The 17,822-nt window shown below is 40.4% G+C and overlaps 1 protein-coding gene across 2 annotated transcripts in view; it reads left to right on the top strand.

Moving 5' to 3' along the window:
- Positions 1-17,822, top strand: part of LOC102229364 (cAMP-specific 3',5'-cyclic phosphodiesterase 4A-like) — a 47,213-nt gene that overhangs the window by 25,640 nt on the left and 3,751 nt on the right. The window contains exons 1-14 of one of the 2 annotated variants that reach the window (XM_023349053.1): positions 1,598-2,393; positions 4,014-4,199; positions 5,556-5,592; positions 5,768-5,838; positions 6,560-6,609; positions 9,296-9,408; positions 14,005-14,098; positions 14,185-14,348; positions 14,568-14,666; positions 15,426-15,590; positions 15,685-15,784; positions 16,098-16,252; positions 16,357-16,479; positions 17,458-17,640. In XM_023349053.1, coding sequence (XP_023204821.1) covers positions 2,197-2,393; positions 4,014-4,199; positions 5,556-5,592; positions 5,768-5,838; positions 6,560-6,609; positions 9,296-9,408; positions 14,005-14,098; positions 14,185-14,348; positions 14,568-14,666; positions 15,426-15,590; positions 15,685-15,784; positions 16,098-16,252; positions 16,357-16,479; positions 17,458-17,640 — 1,737 coding nt within the window. In that variant the 5' untranslated portion in view covers positions 1,598-2,196. Of the gene's footprint in view, positions 1-1,597; positions 2,394-4,013; positions 4,200-5,555; positions 5,593-5,767; positions 5,839-6,559; positions 6,610-9,295; positions 9,409-14,004; positions 14,099-14,184; positions 14,349-14,567; positions 14,667-15,425; positions 15,591-15,684; positions 15,785-16,097; positions 16,253-16,356; positions 16,480-17,457; positions 17,641-17,822 lie in introns of those variants that run through there. The other variant, XM_005809049.2, reaches the window with a different exon arrangement.

Below are 17,822 nucleotides of genomic sequence, written 5' to 3'. Positions count from 1 at the left end.
CCTGCCACTTTTTTTGTTCTCAGAGGAAATTGCCTCATTCCCCAACATGTTGTTTCAAAATGCCATCCTACCGGCTTCTGGGGTTAATCAGGTTGCTACAGAAGTATTAATCAATGCCTGCTTTTATGAAAGCAATAAATTACATCTCAAGAGGCTGTACTGAAAGTGAGCAGGAAGTAAAACCTCACATGTAGCAGGTGTAATCTTTTTTTTAGTACTGTTGAAGCAAAATGTTTGGGTTCTTTTAAGAATTTTTTGGGGGGGAGGTGGTATACAGCGCAATATACAGAGCTCTGAAAAAGTATTTTCTGTTATTCTCACACCGAAATGTTTCAGATCATCAGAAATTGTTGTCATATCAGCCCATGATTACTTTCTTAGAAACAAAAACTATTTTCAGATCATGATTTCGTTTAATAAAGGAGAAAAAAACTATCCAAACTAATCAATCTCTATGTGAAAACATTATTTCTCACTCCATTAAATAATTACTTAGCAGTAATTTACATGCTTATTAGTAAGTTTTTCCGAACCACAGCTACTATAGCCAATTAACAGCTGTAAGAATCAAGAAATGACTTAAGCTTTAGAACCTGTCTGATAACATAAAGTAGGTCAGAAATGATTAAAAAAATAATATGATCATAACAAATATAAAAGACAAAATTTTCTGACATCTTTCAGTCTAAAAGGGGTAGCCCAGCTATTTCTGAGGCTGATCAACAGCTTTCGGCCTGTTGGTCATCAAATCCAGCGCAAGTCAGCAGTTGAACGTCTGAGAAGCGAAAATAAACCTCAAATGAAGAGTTTGCTGTGACCTTGAAAAGGTTGTTCCGGCTTGACAATCCTCCACTGTTGCAAAATTAAGACAATCTTGCAAAGTGGATCGAATCAAAACTCCTCCACAGTAATGTCGAAGGCTCATTCTGTTTCTTTAAAGCAAAAACATGATGGCAGTTCTTGCAGTTGGCCCACCCAGCCGTTAGACTCAATGCTAACCTGTAGCCTACACAGGAAGATGACTGTTTTTCCCCAAACACGAGTGATATGAAAACTGCATGTATGTTGCATTCTTCCAAACACTTTTCACAGCACTGTATGAGTTCATTAGTCCCAGCTTGAGAGTTGTAACCACTTATGGCTACGATATAATCGGTACATTACTTGTGGTGAATGCTATTTCCAGGTCTAAATGCTGCAAATTGAGAACATTTAGGAGCCAGACAGTCTGTTCTCATCTACAGGCCAAATAAAATGCCTTAGGTGAACAAGGCTGTTCATGTCAAAATACAAAAAATGTTTTGGGGACAAACCTTGCACGCTCTTTGGCGGGGCATGTAAACATTTACACTGGGGTATGAGTCAACCCATTTTCCCCCTGAATTTCCCCCCACCCCTCCTTTTAGGTTGTTTGTATATTCACTTCAAATCCTCGTTACACAGGCTTCGCATGCTTCTCTGTTCTAGCGCCTGTGGTCTGTTTTTCTCACTGATCAGCCTTCCTGTTGCTGCAGAGGAACTGTCAGCTGTGAGATAAGCATAGTCAGAGCACATGCTTTGCGATAGGGCAGTGGGGGGAGGAGAGAAACTAAAACACAAGAGAGGGCAAAAAGGGCTGGCTTGTTCAGAAAATGAACACATTATCTCAGGTTGTTTTTGGAGCGTTTGGGGAGTTTTGAGGATGGAAACCCGCAGCAGACTGGATAATTCATAGGAAGAAGGTCCGGTTCCAGTATACAGGAGTGCTGGGAGTCAGTGAGTTGCTCTGGTGTGAAATATCAAAATCTCCTCTCCTTTGGACCTTAAAACAACCTGCACAGGAAAAGGATTAAGGAAAAAACTAGGAGCAAAACTGTGGATGTGAGACGCAGAGATCCAAATTTACTGGGCCTGAGGATCACAGAGAAGGGATATGCATGTTGATGAACTTTGCCTCCTCCGGTACTACACGCATGGGAGAAAATGACTGAGGGGAGGATTGGCCCTTATTGTTGAATCCGGCTGTGGACTGAGGACGGTTTGCAGCACGTACAACTGGTGCTGCAGTCATGTCTGCCTGATACGCGTGTGCGCAGTGAAAAAGTGGATGCGTGGGAGAGAGGCAGCCATACAGGGAGTGAGACAGCCCGTTGTAAGTGGAGGGTTGGGGGAGTTTTCTTTAGATGGTCAGCCCCGGCAGGGCCAGAGCTGGCAGAGATGAGTCAGAGGAAGCTCATGCGACAGCTGCGGTTGTGGGAGAGTCCCGAGGGTCCACCTCATGCCCCCTCAATCCTCACCTCACCTGTGTCGCCAGATGATCAATCACGCGGACATGCGGGGTCCGCTCTGTTTCGCCGCTTGAAACTGAACCGCAGCATTCAGGAGCGCAGACGCTCGTCTCATTGTATATGCAGGTACAGTTCACCAAGGCACTTATATTTAATGTGCCCCAGTTTTTTTTTTTTCAAAATTATTATTACTTATTTATTTATTTTACATGAAAGTAGGTGCGCTGATCTTTGTGATCTTCTGCTTTAGTTTGGCTCGAAATTATGCAAACAGCAGTGCAATGTGAATATTTTAGATTTAATTTTTAATTCAGAATGCTTAAGTCTGATTAAAAAAAAAATACTCTCAGACTTCAGACAGAAACAAATAAAAAAGAGGATTAGCTTATGTAGCTTAGAGAGCTTCCCCCGGCAGACACTTTTGATGTGTTTTTCATTACAGGGGAAAAGTTGTTTAATGATAACTTGATCTGTTACCACGTTTATGGAGCCCTGTAGGGGGAAGGAGTGGCTCCTAATTGGCCAATTTACAAGTATGAATTCTAAAAATATCAGGCTCTGTTTTTAGAAATCAAACTGAGAGGCGCTCAAGGCCTTATTTGCTTTAAAAGCTCCACACATTTAGGTGAAGTGAGTAGATTAGTTTCACTCTTATAAAAGGAATGTGGCAGCAGCCCAGCAACACAACGAAGTGTTAACTGTTGTCCGTACAACATTGAGACAAAATAAAAGTGACTGTAACAAATTTGTTTTAGCTTATGTTGAATTCTATACGCAGAAAAAGAAATGTTATACATTCTGTCAGATAAAGTGATTTCAATCTATGCTGTGCTGCTCTGTGGACACCGAGTTTATTCCAGAGCTGCAAGATCCAATCTTTTGATTTCTGAAAAGAAAAATGGTCTGAGGGATTCTGCTGAGGCCTGATTTCAGGGTAAAAGAGACACGTAATTGAAAAAGTGTGGAGTTCCTCGTGCATTTGAGCTTTACTGTAATTGGGCACTTTTTGCTCCCAAACTAAAAGAGGAAGAAAGAACTGCCTTTGAAAGCTCTAAATGTTTTGTATTCTCTGGAACTGGTGTTTTTCTTGTTCCAAACACTGAGGAGAGCTTCTATTAAAATTCAATGCAGAACTCTTTTGTGGAATAGCATGTTGTCATGGATTAGACGCTAGAATACGTCATCTACAATGCATTCATGTGGATCCACTCATGCACACTTGGGATAAACAAACTGGCATTCCAATCAGAGGAAGACAGAAGGTCAAAGGTTCCACAGAGAACCTTCAATTTGTGCAAGTATTCTCAATCATTCATTTTATCCTCAGACCTCTGAAACAGATCTCTACCCTCATCAAACTCCCAATCATTCACATCCTCCAAGAAACAGCTCCAGCTACAGAGAAATGGCAGTTATTATTGCTCGGTTTGCTGACTAACGTGATTCCTACTGAAAAATGACTTGTCAGTAATGTGTAATTGTCAGAGCAGCCCTGTGGCAATCTGCCAATTCCACGTTAGTGCAGACTCGCAATGATATCTCAGGTCTCATCTCCTGCCTGTAATATTCCCTCTAAGAAGACGACAAACACTGCCAGCTGCAGTGTTGCTGCATGGGCATTCAGGGTTCCCCAAACACTATTTACTATCGCTGAGAGATAAAAAGTGGTTGCAAAACCACAACTTTTTAAAAAATTATTATTTATATCAGAGGTAAAACTAACTTTTCCTTCTTTTCTTCCATCAGCTTCGATTCAGAAAATGGCCCGTCACCAGGCCGCAGTCCCATGGATTCGCAGGCGAGTCCTGGGTTGGTGCTTCACCCTTCTTTCCCCCAGAGCCAGCGGAGAGAGTCCTTCCTGTACCGCTCGGACTCAGACTACGACACATCTCCCAAAACCATGTCTCGCAACTCCTCCATCAACAGTGAGGGGTAAGGGCAAAACCATTCCTGGGTGTATATGTACACACAAACGATAGTTTGAAATGATCTTATACAACACAACAACTGTTTTAACTTTCCAAACATTAAATTAACCAAAAAATGATAATTATTTTGCTCTTTTTTTTGTCCAAAAACTAACTCAAATTAAGGAGTGTTTCAAGCAGGGCTTACTGCTAAAGAAAAGCCTAAATTCGGTTTCTCTGCAAATTTATGTTATTTTATGATATATTAAGAACTATATAATCATGGGAAAGATGGCTGACTGGACAGTTGTCCCTCCGAAAGAAAATTTACCTACAAATGGTCATTGCTAAAGAAAGATGTGTGGAAGGAAAAGGTGTGGAAATAAAAGATACGATACCAGGATTTTGAAGCAAAGCTCCTTCAGGAAGAAAGATTCACAAGGCAGACTGTGGCTAGAGCCACCACACAGGACATTTGCCGCAGCTGTCATTTCCCCTGCATTAAGCTATTGGATCAAAGAAACTATAAGAAGCACATCAGCTGAACTAAAACGAAAAAGAACTGGATTGCTATAGAATGGTTCAAATTCCTCCCTTAAAATGAAAGTCAATTTTCATTTTCTTTTGGAAACCAAAATTCTGAATGAGGCGTGAAGAGGCACAGAATCCAAGTGGTTAAAGGTCCAGTGGGAATTTTCCATAATCGATTTACGGAGCCATGCCATGATGTTCATTATGTTTTATCAACATAAAACATAATGAACCATTATGGTCCATTATGTTTTATCAAATCCAACATCAGCACAGTGTACCAGGAAGTTTTAGAGCATCCCATGCATCCATTTGCTGACAAGAAATACTCTCTAATATCATTTTCCAGCAACACACAACCAAAAATACCAATATCTGCCTCAGTAGACATGATATCACTCTTCTCGATTGGCCAGAAATTTGGGTCTGACTTAAACCACACAGAGAACCTGTACAGTTTTGACAAGAAGAAGGCAAGAGACACCTCACCCAAAAATACAGATGAGTGGAAGGACACCATCAGTGCCACTTGGGCTTCCTTAATACTTCAGCAAAGCCACAGGCTGATCACACACTGATGCAGTGATTCACGCAAAAAGAGCCCTGACAAAATATTCATTGCACATACTTCACAGTACATTGATACACTTTTTAATAGGCCCACACTTCATTTTGTGTAATGTTTCGATATACAGAATGATATATGTGTTGAATTAAAAGTTAAATTAAAAAAATATGCATACATATGTATATTCTATAAGCTGTACCTATACACAAACATTAACACTGAGCCCCACAGCGACCCAAACTCACATTCATCTCATTCTCTACTCCCCTTTTTTTCTGCCAGGCACGCCGAAGACATGATTGTCACCCCTTTTGCTCAGGTATGTTTGCTTGTATTTATTTTATCATGCTTTTACATACCGCTCATTTTCTGCAGTATTGCAAAAGCAGGTGGAAAAACAGAACAGTGAACTTATCCCCTCCTCTCAATTCTGCTCCTTCCCTCCCCTCTTCTCCTTCCTTCTTTTCCTCCTACGCTGTCCATCCATCCCCCAGGTGTTGGCCAGCCTACGAACTGTAAGAAGCAACTTCACCATCCTCGCCAATGTCACAACACCCACTAACAAGTCAGTATCATGCTGTCGAACACCCCTTCCCCACACTTGTGCTCATCACGACTGCCTGCTTATTGTGTAGTTGTGCATATGCAAATATCTCCATTTCCTTGCCCCCATGTGGAAAACATTCTAACCGTCGTGATTAACTGGTTTATGAGTCTCAGACAATGCTCAGGGAAAATTTAATCGGCATCATTTGGCATTTTTCCAGCCAACTGACTGAGGGCTGAGTGCACAGAGCTTTATGCCTCAGATGTATGTCCCTGACTCTTTGCCCAGACGATGGAGACGGTCAATAATGCTAAAATTATTCTCCCTTGTAATGCAGTAGACAGAAGGAGCTCGAGCTGGCAGGCTTTTAGCACCACGTCAATATGATATATAAAGCAATGCAGCACAGAATCATCAGCGTCTATAATTACACAGTGCTGCACAGTGAGAAGGCCTCTCAAAGAACGAAGTCATGAAAGAATGAAAGTGAGAGTCAGGCTTTGTTTTTGGATGGATTTATTGCACTTTAAAAATACACATAAACGCTATGATGTACGATATCTATTTGTCATAAATATCTTAAGATTAAAGATATCAAAACAAATATATCTATCAACTATTGTCTGAACAAAGCCTTTTGTTGCCTGATACTGTAATGCTGATAGTAGTGTATTTTTGCGCCACAAGGGGGCAGCAGTGTTTTATTCATCCTCTCATATCATTATGTGTTCGTCCACAGGAGGTCACCAGTGACAAGCCAACCCACTGTTCCCCAAGCTACTCTCTCTGGTATGCTGTCAGCTAATTAAAATGTGTAGTCCAAGGAGTTTTCTTTTAATAACACACTAAGGCTTCACACTCCAAAAGAAAAAAAAAAGTCATACAAACTCTGTCTGCCATCACTGAGCAGATAGAAACTGAGGGATAATGTTTCATATACTTGTATTTATTTATTGTAATCTTTTTGTCTGTGTCAAACTGAATTAATTTAAACTAAAATCCCTATTCTGAGCGTTGTTACATTGTAGCTAAAACAAGGGCTGGAGAAATATAAATAAAAATAAATACATTTTTAAAAACATACAGTGATTTCTTGTAATAAACAACGGCAAAACATTCATTCCGACTTTAATAAACAGTTAAAAGACATGAGTTTAAAAGCCTGACAATACACAGGTAAAGACTGTTTTTCAGTATTTTTGTTGTCATCCATTTGCTTTTCTTCTTTCAAAATGAGTTTTTACAGTGTGTTAGATTGTATTACATTGAAAGTACATTTTAAAACCATGCAAATGGCTGCCAAAATAATTATATACCTTAAAACTTTCACCTTCAAGTGTTACTTTGTGTAAACTTGCCATTTTATTTTATTTTATTTTTATTTTTTTGTATTACTGATTTATTTAAGCTGCATTTTTCCCCCAAAGGAAAATTCCAAAGGAGCTCATCATAAAAAATGCACACACTACATCCATAGTACTATAAAGCCTAAGGAACATAGAAAATAATTTTTTTAAAGTTTCAAAAAGTTAAAATAGCAAACAAAATTTAGCTTAAAGTCACATTACCATGAATTAATTAGTCAATTAGTTAATCTCTCCAAGTAAATGTGTATTATACATGTTTACAAGTGCACATTGCACACTAAGATCTAATGATGTAAAGTTATGTATACACCTAGATTAAGATGAGGAATTAAATAGCCTTATTGCTGTCTGGACAAACGACCTCCTGAAACATGTAATGTGTCTAAGTGCTCGGAGAGAAGCCGGCTGTTGCGACCTCTCCTCTGATGCTCCAAGAGGTCATGGAGAGGGTGTCTATAATTGTTCTAAATTGCCTTCAATTTGTTCATTATCCCTCTCTGTACCTGAGACCTTGCAGGCTCTGGCCCTTTTAACCAGCGTGTCCTTCCAATTTTAGAGGAGTTTTACATAGTTGTGAGTAATTGTTCACAATTATGGGTAGGCAAGAATAAGCTTTCCTTTGGCCTATTCCTTTTTTGGTAAACTGTGGGTTTGTTTATTGTTGTTTTTTTTGTTTTGTTTTGGTTTTTTTTTTTCTTTTCTTTTGTTGTTTCTTGTGTATAATGTGGACAATTTACCAAAATAAATTGATTGATTGATTGATTGATTGATTGATTGATTGATTGATTGATTGATTGATTGATTGATTGATTGATTGATTGATTGATTGATTGATTGATTGATTGATTGATTGATTGATTGATTGATTGATTGATTGATTGATTGATTGATTGATTGATTGATTGACCACCTGTCTTGGCAGATTTGGTTAATTTTATTCGAACAGGTCGGCTGGCACAGACATTTAAATCAACAGGGTTGATTTTGGAGCATTTTCTGAATCTTACTATTAGCCTACTTTATTTCAAAACCAGATTTGATGTGTGTTTGGGATCATTTTCATGTTGGGACATTCAAGGCTGTCCATGTTTCAGTTGCCTCACTCTGGAACCACATTTTTGGTACAATTCACACATTTTCAATATGGCTGGGTGCTTTGGTGATTGAAATTAATCTGCTTTATTTATTCCAAAGCTATCCCCTTTTTTTGAATATATTTTGGTGTTGTGTTTTTGAGATTGCCTTAGTTTGAACTTAAGATAAAGAATTAGGAGATATCCCTCCTGCTACATTATTTCTCACCCAATGCACCAGTTCACCTGGTGGTGAAACACCTTTCGCTGCCTTACTTTGACCTTTTTATGTATACTTGTCCTTGTGATCAAATAACTAAATGTGTATGTATATACATTAATATATATGTGATGCAAGCAAATATATACTAAAACATGGATATATAAATTTGATTCTATGTGTATAATTCTGAGCCTGAATAGACTACAGATAGATAACAAGTTCAAACTTATACATCTAATTCTTCCTTTTAAGTTAATTGAAATTGCATGTTGTATTATCCTTCAATCCTGGAAGAAAACAAAAAAATTAATAACATTTTGGAATTATTATAAAATGTCTACCCATGATGATGCAATTGTTTGAACTGTACATGGGACAACTCATATTACTAAATAACTCAATTTCATCAAAATTCAGCGATGCAACTGTTTGTCTTTTAAAGTCACACATATTAAATCAGAGAACTTTAGTTAATGAAGAGCTTCTCAAATAACATCTTAAATTATGCCAAAAGCTTATTAAATTAATAAGCTTAAAGTTTAAGTAAATATTAAATATATTTACAAACATGTTTCACTTTGAGCAATAGAAGATTTGCATGAATTTATTTAAAATAGATTTGTAAAACCACTCAGTAAATCAGAGGTGGCCTACTAGCTCCTAATTTCCAAATGACTATAAGAATTAAACAACAACAAAAAAAGAAAACAATTTCAGACCATCCAGACCATCAGTTTTGCTATTCTTTCCATGCTTTTCTCCATATGTTGGTTTAAATGATTTCTGAGAGTCTGTGTGCCTTTCTCTCCCAGAGGAGACTTACCAGCAGATGGCTCGGGAGACCCTGGAGGAGCTGGACTGGTGTCTGGACCAGCTGGAGACCATTCAGACCCACCGCTCAGTCAGTGAGATGGCTTCAAACAAGGTGTTGACAAACAAACATACCCACCAACAATTGCTGAGTAAGATGTAATAGCTAGTGACATTTTTATATATGGTCCAAATGAGGTGTTACCCATTTGTGTTAAAGGGGGGGACACACAAGCACCACCTTAAGAATATCCTATCTGACATACCTGGGATATGTCTGATAGGTAACAAAGTATATGTAAACTTGGCACATAATTACGAAACACTGCTTAGGAAAAATGTTCTTCACTGTTAAAAGAAATCATGCAAGAATGAAACAACATGTAAATCCAAGAGAACTACAATCCTTCCTGAGTTTATTTGCAGTCCTGCAATGACTTATCAATAAATAATACATATTATTTATGGTTTGTGATATTACACATTTGTTGCTTAAAAGCAAGACATGCAAATATGTTGCACCAGATGTCAGAGTGTTGCCTTTTCAATTTGCACGCTCACATGAATGTGAGAATTTAGAGCAGCTTCTTAAGGATGCATGCAGTTGTATTTGCAGGGGCACAGGGACATAGAGGGAGTGAGAGAGAGAAATGATGTGACGGTCTGTGGGTGAGGAGGACATGAGAAGGAGGGGGAAGAGTGGTCCTGATGCTGATGTCTCCGCTGTAACCTTGGTTGCTATCTAACGGCAGCAGGGTCTGCCCTTCCCTTTTACTCATTGGCTTCCCGCTCTGACCACAAGACATGTGGTTTAGGCAAGAACCAATGACAGAGAGGTAATTCTCCCTTAATGGTGCTCTATCTTAAAGAGACAGTGTCAGAAACGGTTTTATCCCAGAAATTGTCCTCATCTTCTGTGTCATCATTAATAAATAAAAGATTTTATTTGCCACCTTCAATCCGGCTTGCAATGAAAGCGCTGAAAATGAAAAAGAACAGATGGGCGTAACTTATATGATTTGCCCGCGGATGTACAATGTACAATGCCTCTGGGGACACAGTCTTTGTGAAAACATTTCAGTGATTCTGCAGAAAGGAGCAGCACAAATCCTTAACGCCATGCCAACATGAAGGTGCATACATGAACGTTGGCTCTCTGTCTCTCACTCTTACTCACACCCTCGCTCACACACATATTTGACAGACGTACATGCTGTCGTGTCGCACATGCGCACTCACCCTCCAACAGGGAGGCAGCTGCAGAAACACACACACACGCATACACGCATGCACGCGCCTGCAGCCACTGCCTGATTAGCTTGCGAGTGCTGTCTACAGCATCCAGGGAAATGGCGAAAGAGGCAGAGAGCACAGGAGGACGAATGGCAAGCTAAAGCAGCAGGATTAGACCTCTGGCATTTTGGGGCAGCTGAGGCATGGACTGACTTGGAGCATTGGACTGGGTTGCGCTGCTATCGGGAGGCGAGCTGATTGCCCTTGCACAAGCAGTGTGCAGTTGAGGTTTGGAGAGAGGCGACTCAGACGGGCTGTTGCACCGGTAGTACTGGGCTGGGCCTTTGGATCTGTACCGTTTGGGAGGGGCAGGCGACGCAAGGAAAAGGAGACTGTTTTTCCAGACCACTGTTTTGGTGGGATTCTTCCACGGGATCGTATGCTTAGAGGCCTGCCTGTTCGCGTCCCTCTCTGTTTCTTCCAGTCTGTCTCTGTCTCTGTCTCATTCACTGTGTTCTTGTTTTCCTCTTGCCATCATCTGCATCCCTCTCCTTCCCGATGCTTCAGTTGCCATCCAAGTTCCCTTCACCTCCGACAAACATCACTCTCCCTGTTTTCCTCGTCTCTGCCATCTAACTCTTCTTATTACTGTTTGTCGAGAGAATCAGCTCTTGTGGTGTTGCTTTTTGTTTACATCCTTCTCAAATAAACACATCTTCTCCATCAACTTCTCTCTGTGTCCTTCAGAAGGTCTTGCATTCCCCTCTCTTTCGCTCCGTCCTTACTCATTCAGCACTCATCTACCTTTTATCCTGCGGTGACTATAGATTTGGGTCAGCCTGCTCAGGAAATGGGATAAGATGTAGTCTCCACTGCAGTCAGATCCAGGGGGGGCTCCTGGTCTGCCCATCTGGGGGATCCTCATCTCTGGAGCACACTGAGCCTGGATCCTGACTCAGGACTGACTGGGTACCCTGCTTTGGAGAACTGGATGTAGACAAGGAAAATCTGCACAGGCTGCCCCTACCCTCCACCCCTTCCCCATTCCCCATCTTGGGGCAGACGCCACTCTGGAGTGTCCCGGTTTGACTGGCTGTGGCCTCTCCCCACGGACCCTGACAACGCCCTCATGCCACTGGGGCACCCGCAGTGCCCCTGGCCCAATTCACTACCACACCTCATACCTGTGCCATAGGCCCAAACCCCCTGGTTCTCTCAACATGGGTGTGGTAGAGGCCATCGACCCGGCACCATCTCAGTGCCCCTCACCTGTACCAGGGGGCTACAGGCTGCCTCGTTCCTCCAGCTACAGTCCGCTGCAGGGGAGGTCAGGGGCAGAGCTGGACCTTGGTGCAGCTGATGGAGGTGTGAGGGAGGGAAGTGGGACAACGGCTGAACGCAGGACACCATTGGTGGACCTGTTCTGCGAGACCTGCTCAAGGCCCTGGCTCATCGGTTGGTGGGACCAGGTAGGGTAATGCTAAACGAGCCAGAGTGTAAACAAAGTCTGGGCGTTTCAGTGTTGGGTGGAGGCTGTGGGCACTTTATGCTCTACTGTTATGTACTTAACTAACTTTATTCTAGCATGTTTGCTTGACTCAACAGTGCAATTTGCAGTTTTATGTAACAAGAAAGTAAAACAACAAACATGGGTTTCTTAACATGTCATTCGTTTGGGGAACTTTTAAAGGCCTGGTAGTGACACTGTAAAAACCTTATATATTTGTATGTTCTTGTACATAATACATACTTGAATTCACAGAGGATGAGATGGAAGATCTTTTTTCATTGTTTCTGCACAACTGGTGTAAAAACATAATCCAGTTTGTCTTTGGACCTCTAAACCACCTTTAAAGCTCCGTCTACTAAGAGAAGAAATAATTTAAAAATTAAGCTTGTACATTATGATATATAATTATTTCAGCTTTATCACAAATTTGCAAATTCTATTCGACACATCTTGCATCCATCTCACTCCCTCCTGGTTGTGTGAGGTTGCTGTCAACACAAATGTGAAAGAGCTTTTTTCTCAAAAACGATCACATTTCTTGTCTGAAGTTTTTTTTCAAACAAATGTAACAAATTATTCACTTTTGATCATGTCAGATTTTGATCTGGTGTAGTATCCTGTCCTAGTGCTACTCACAGAGTCTCTTTGGCCTTTACTGTGTCAGTGAATTAGCTTAAAAGGATTCCGTTTTACTACTTTGTGTTTTATTTGAATTACGGTTAACCGGTCTCAGTTCGGAGTCCCATTGTGCACATGTTGTGACTGTAAGAGAGGGTAACCCTTCACATATGCAGGTGCGCATGTGTGTGTGGCCACAGTTATATCTGAACACTATTTGCATGTTTGCCTCATTAGTCAGTGTCAGAGGAAGTGCTATTTGTCCTGGCACTTGGACTGGCACTGTAGAAGTGTCGACTGGCAGTGGTGACTCAGCATTACAGCATTAGGGAACGAAAGAACGGGGAGACTGAAAGGGTAGGTGGTGGGTGGGGAGGCTTGGCCTGAGCCTGTTGCCTAAGTGTGCCACTGGGCTACAGCTTTCCAGGCAACTGAGGCTTTCTGTTATGCAAGCTATTTGCTTGTGAAGAGCTGCAGACTGTATAGAACATGTGAGAAAGTGTGAAGAAAAAAGAAAGCTTGGAAACATGAAACATGTTTTCAAAATGCCAACAAGGCAAAGATGAACTTGAGACAGAGGAAACATTTAAAGGTTGGAGAGCAAGAACAGAGCTTTAGTTTTCTTAGAAGGTAGGTAGGAATGCAAATAGACAGCAGGGAGATCTGGATAGAAGGAGACGAAGAGGAGAGAACGTTGACCTTGGTAAAGGTCAGAGACACCTGCAGACTCCCTCGGATTGTCACCCAAACAGCCACCGCTCTCACATCAAGCTGAAGGACTGACTGTGAGGAGGCAGTTGCTAAGGCAACTGCTCTGGTTGCCATGGAGATTGTTATGTGTGAAAGATCAGTCAGTAGGACGCAGACTGAGGGGTCTGTCCGAATCACATCATGCCCTCTCAAGACTCGTTTGATCTGGAACCATTACACCTCTTGTTGGGCGAAGTGTTTGTGTCCAGAAATAAAGCATTACATAAAATTGGGAAGAACATTCATGAAGAGCGTTTGCTTCTCTGTGTGTGCTCACATTTGTGTCTGGGACCTGCAGACTGTGTCTGACACTGCAGATGCACAGAGAACAATATGTATAAAAATGTCTCATAACTGCAACACATCACTCAAGCTGGTGTGCTGAACAGCCTGTTCTCAACTGAGAGAAAGGAGGACGGATGATTCATAATGGATTTTCTCGCCTCATAATACATTAGTGTGATAATTTTATTTGTATTGGTGCATTTTTCGGGCGTATTTCTGCAGATTCAATCTTGAACACAGTGTTAAAGTGTGCAGCAATCTTCATCACCAGAAACTCGTGCTTATACTAAATCTATAAACTTATTCTCCCCTCAGTTCAAGAGGATGTTGAACAGGGAGCTGTCCCATTTGTCAGAGATGAGTCGCTCAGGGAACCAAGTGTCAGAATACATCTCCACCACCTTTTTAGGTACAACAAACACAACATCTGCTTGTTATTAAATTTAATAAAGCTTGGGTTGTCAGGTAAAACTTTGTCTTGTGATTTCTTTTCAGATAAACAAAATGAAGTGGAAATCCCATCTCCCACTCTGAGGGAAAGAGAAAAGCCCATGTGTCACATCAGCGGTGTGAAGAAGCTCACGCACAGTTCCAGCCTTTCCAACTCCACCTTGCCTCGGTTTGGCGTGAAGACAGAGCACGAGGAAGCTTTAGCCAGGGTAAAAGAACTGACGCGCAGCACAAGAAATCAGACCTGCTGGAGATAGCACAAAAGCTGAAATCAGTTTCTAAGCAAACAAATCTCTCATCATATTTACCAAAAATACCATGCTATCCAGCAGTTACCATTTATTCCATTAAACACATAGTATTTTTGTTATTTATTAACACAGAATTGATGTCTGTATGATTGTTAAAGCTGTCTGTTGTACCGTCAGGAACTGGACGACTTGAACAAGTGGGGCCTTAATATCTTTCGTGTGGCAGAGTTCTCCAATAATCGACCCCTAAGCTGCATCATGTTTGCCATCTTCCAGGTGAGAAGAAAATGACAAACAAACCTAAACAATGAATTAGTCACCAAAATTAATATATATTTTTTATTTTAAACTGAGCGTCACTTTTGTTTGTTTTGTGTCTTTATTTTACTTATACTTACTGTTGGCTTAGGTGCCAAGTGACTGTAGGCGACATAAATAAATAAACTGTTATATGAGAAACTCTTTTTTTTTCTGACTTGGGAACCAACACTGCCTTGATAAAGTATTCATGTCATTTGAACATTTCCAGATTTCACATTGCACTTCATTGTCTTTATATGTGATTAACCAGAATAGAATAGAATAGAATATTCCTTATTGAATTTCAGTATCAGCAGCAGAATATTAGCAAATGTTAGCACACTTATGCACCATGACAACACAGTGCAAAGTCACAAAATCTTACCAAGTATTTTTTGTCTAGTTTCTAGTGCAACTATTTTAATACAGTTAAAATAAGTCTTAACTAACTTTCAAATAACTTAAATTGATATTAATGAAAATGTAATTGCACTATTGGCAGACCTTTTCACCTATAACATGGGAAAAATGTCTTGTTGAGTTAAAAAATCACCTAGTGGACCTAAATACCCAAAGACGTCATGCTTGCAGATTGCCACAAGCCGTATTGGAGACCCAGTAAACATATGGAGGGAGCTTATCTGGACAGATGAGACTAAAACTTAACTTTGTTATCTTTTCCCATTTTGGGATTTATACTGTAAATATGCCCCTTATTGTCTCCCTCTGCTGTAGGAAAGAGATCTGTTAAAAACTTTTAGGATCCCTGTGGATACTTTTGTCACTTACGTGATGACCCTGGAGGACCACTATCACGCCAATGTCGCCTACCACAACAGCCTTCATGCTGCTGATGTCACCCAGTCCACCCATGTACTGCTATCCACACCAGCTCTAGATGTGAGGATCACAGTTAGAACATCAACCCTACCAAACATAAACATACCACTTGGCTGACGTGACCGTTGTTCCTCTTGTTATTTCTCCCTGACAGGCCGTATTCACAGACCTGGAGATATTAGCAGCTTTATTTGCTGCCGCCATTCATGATGTAGACCATCCAGGAGTGTCCAACCAATTCCTCATAAACACAAGTGAGTCAGAATGAGAGCAAGTATGCGAAATATACTGTATATCAAGTATGTAAAAAAAAATTATATTCAACATTCATAATTTATTTTACAGGCGATGTTATTACTATTAAACCATAAACAACAACAACCAAAGCTCTGCACTTACTGTGGCTTTGTTGTTATTTCACTTATTAGAAGCTGTGTTATTAATATTAACAATACCTTAATTCTTAGGATTCTAGAATAAATAGTAGTATTTATATCATTTTTGAAACAGGGGTGTCTTTTAGTGTTGAACCAACACGTTCATTCACAATATTTGTTGCATCCTCAGACTCAGAACTGGCCCTGATGTATAACGATGAGTCTGTTTTGGAGAACCACCACCTGGCTGTGGGGTTTAAGCTGCTCCATGAGGAGAACTGTGACATCTTCCAGAACCTCACCAAAAGGCAAAGACAGAGCCTGAGGAAACTTGTGATTGATATGGTAGGTATCTGATAAACTATCACAAAGAAAACTTTTCTCACTTGTCATATTATTCTTTAGCATTTCTTCCACACACTTCCATAATATATACTGTTTGTTACCAGGTTTTGGCTACAGACATGTCCAAACACATGAGTTTGCTGGCAGACCTCAAGACGATGGTGGAAACCAAGAAAGTGACGAGTTCTGGAGTTCTGATGCTCGACCACTACACCGACAGAATACAGGTACTTTTTTATGCTAATGTGTGTTTTATGCATCTGGCTTTCAGTATTGCTGTAAAGGATCAAGTGCATTGGTTCATCTTGCCATTGTCAGAGAAAATAATCCTTTGAAAATTGTATGGAAGTGAGCAGCTGCCACACAAAATAATTGTAATCATAAAATATAAAATCACACAGAAGTCATTTTTTAACAACGGGTCCTTCTTATTGATTAAATATTATTATTTTTGGTCAAGTGTAATCAAAAATAAGAACCAAAACTAATATCGTGAGTTGTGTGGAATGAAAGACTAATTTCCCAATTTTTCTAAAAGTACAAAAGATAATTGGAATATGTTAACTGTCTTTTTAAAAATTTTGCCCTGTTATTCCAAATCATTTAAATTGCAGAAAGGATTCAAAATTTGAAAACATTTTCTGTTGTTACACCTGTGTATCTCTTGGGTCTTTCTGCAAGATAGTAAGCTTAACTGGGATCTCTAAGTTGCTCTTAAGAATGAGTATGTGGGTGGTTGTCACGTGTGTCTTGGTACTGTACTGTGTCCTGGTAACCTGATCAGGGTGAACAACCCACCCTAAGGATAGGAGGGGACGATTGGGTGTCTGGGTGAAGCTAATTGATCAATGGAGGAACTGTTTTTTTGTTATTTTTTATTAAAAAATAAAAAATAACCAGATATGTTTTCAAAGATCTAATTGTGATGACTTGTGAGATTAATGGTGGGAAAAAGCTAAATATTTGAAAAATGTTTTTCATCGTCACTTAAGAAGCATTTTGATCCCATTAACCTTTGAGTAAAATCCGTTGAATGCTTCAAAATTACACTTGTTTAAATGGAAATAGAAACTTTGTTCTCTAACTGAAATCATCATTTGCAAACTGTATTTTGTATTTACTCCAGTCGTAACAGAAGCAAATCCGCAAATGCTTTTATCCAGTACTGTATAAGAGTGAGTGATGTGTGTGTGACTTTCACACAGGTACTGAGGAACATGGTGCACTGTGCAGACCTGAGCAATCCCACAAAGCCTCTGCATGTGTATCGGCAATGGACGGAGAGAATCATGGAGGAGTTCTTCAGGCAGGGAGACAAGGAAAGGGAGCGAGGCATGGAGATCAGTCCCATGTGCGACAAACACACCGCATCTGTGGAAAAAAGTCAGGTAAATAACTACCAGTAGAACACAGTTGTATGGATGGCGAACAGCTGGATTGCTGTTAATGCTGCAGGTGGGATGATAACCACAGAGCAGAGGCTGATCTATTAGCTCTGATCACAGCAGTCGCCCGCCTACATTTTTAATGCCGGGAGTAAGGTTGCGCTTGCTTGAGTCGAGTCAGTGTT

Source organism: Xiphophorus maculatus, chromosome 16, assembly GCF_002775205.1.
Source record: "Xiphophorus maculatus strain JP 163 A chromosome 16, X_maculatus-5.0-male, whole genome shotgun sequence".
Classification (NCBI taxonomy): domain Eukaryota; kingdom Metazoa; phylum Chordata; class Actinopteri; order Cyprinodontiformes; family Poeciliidae; genus Xiphophorus; species Xiphophorus maculatus.
The sequence above is the reverse complement of the archived record's forward strand: the minus strand, read 5'-3'. Positions and strand labels throughout refer to the sequence as shown.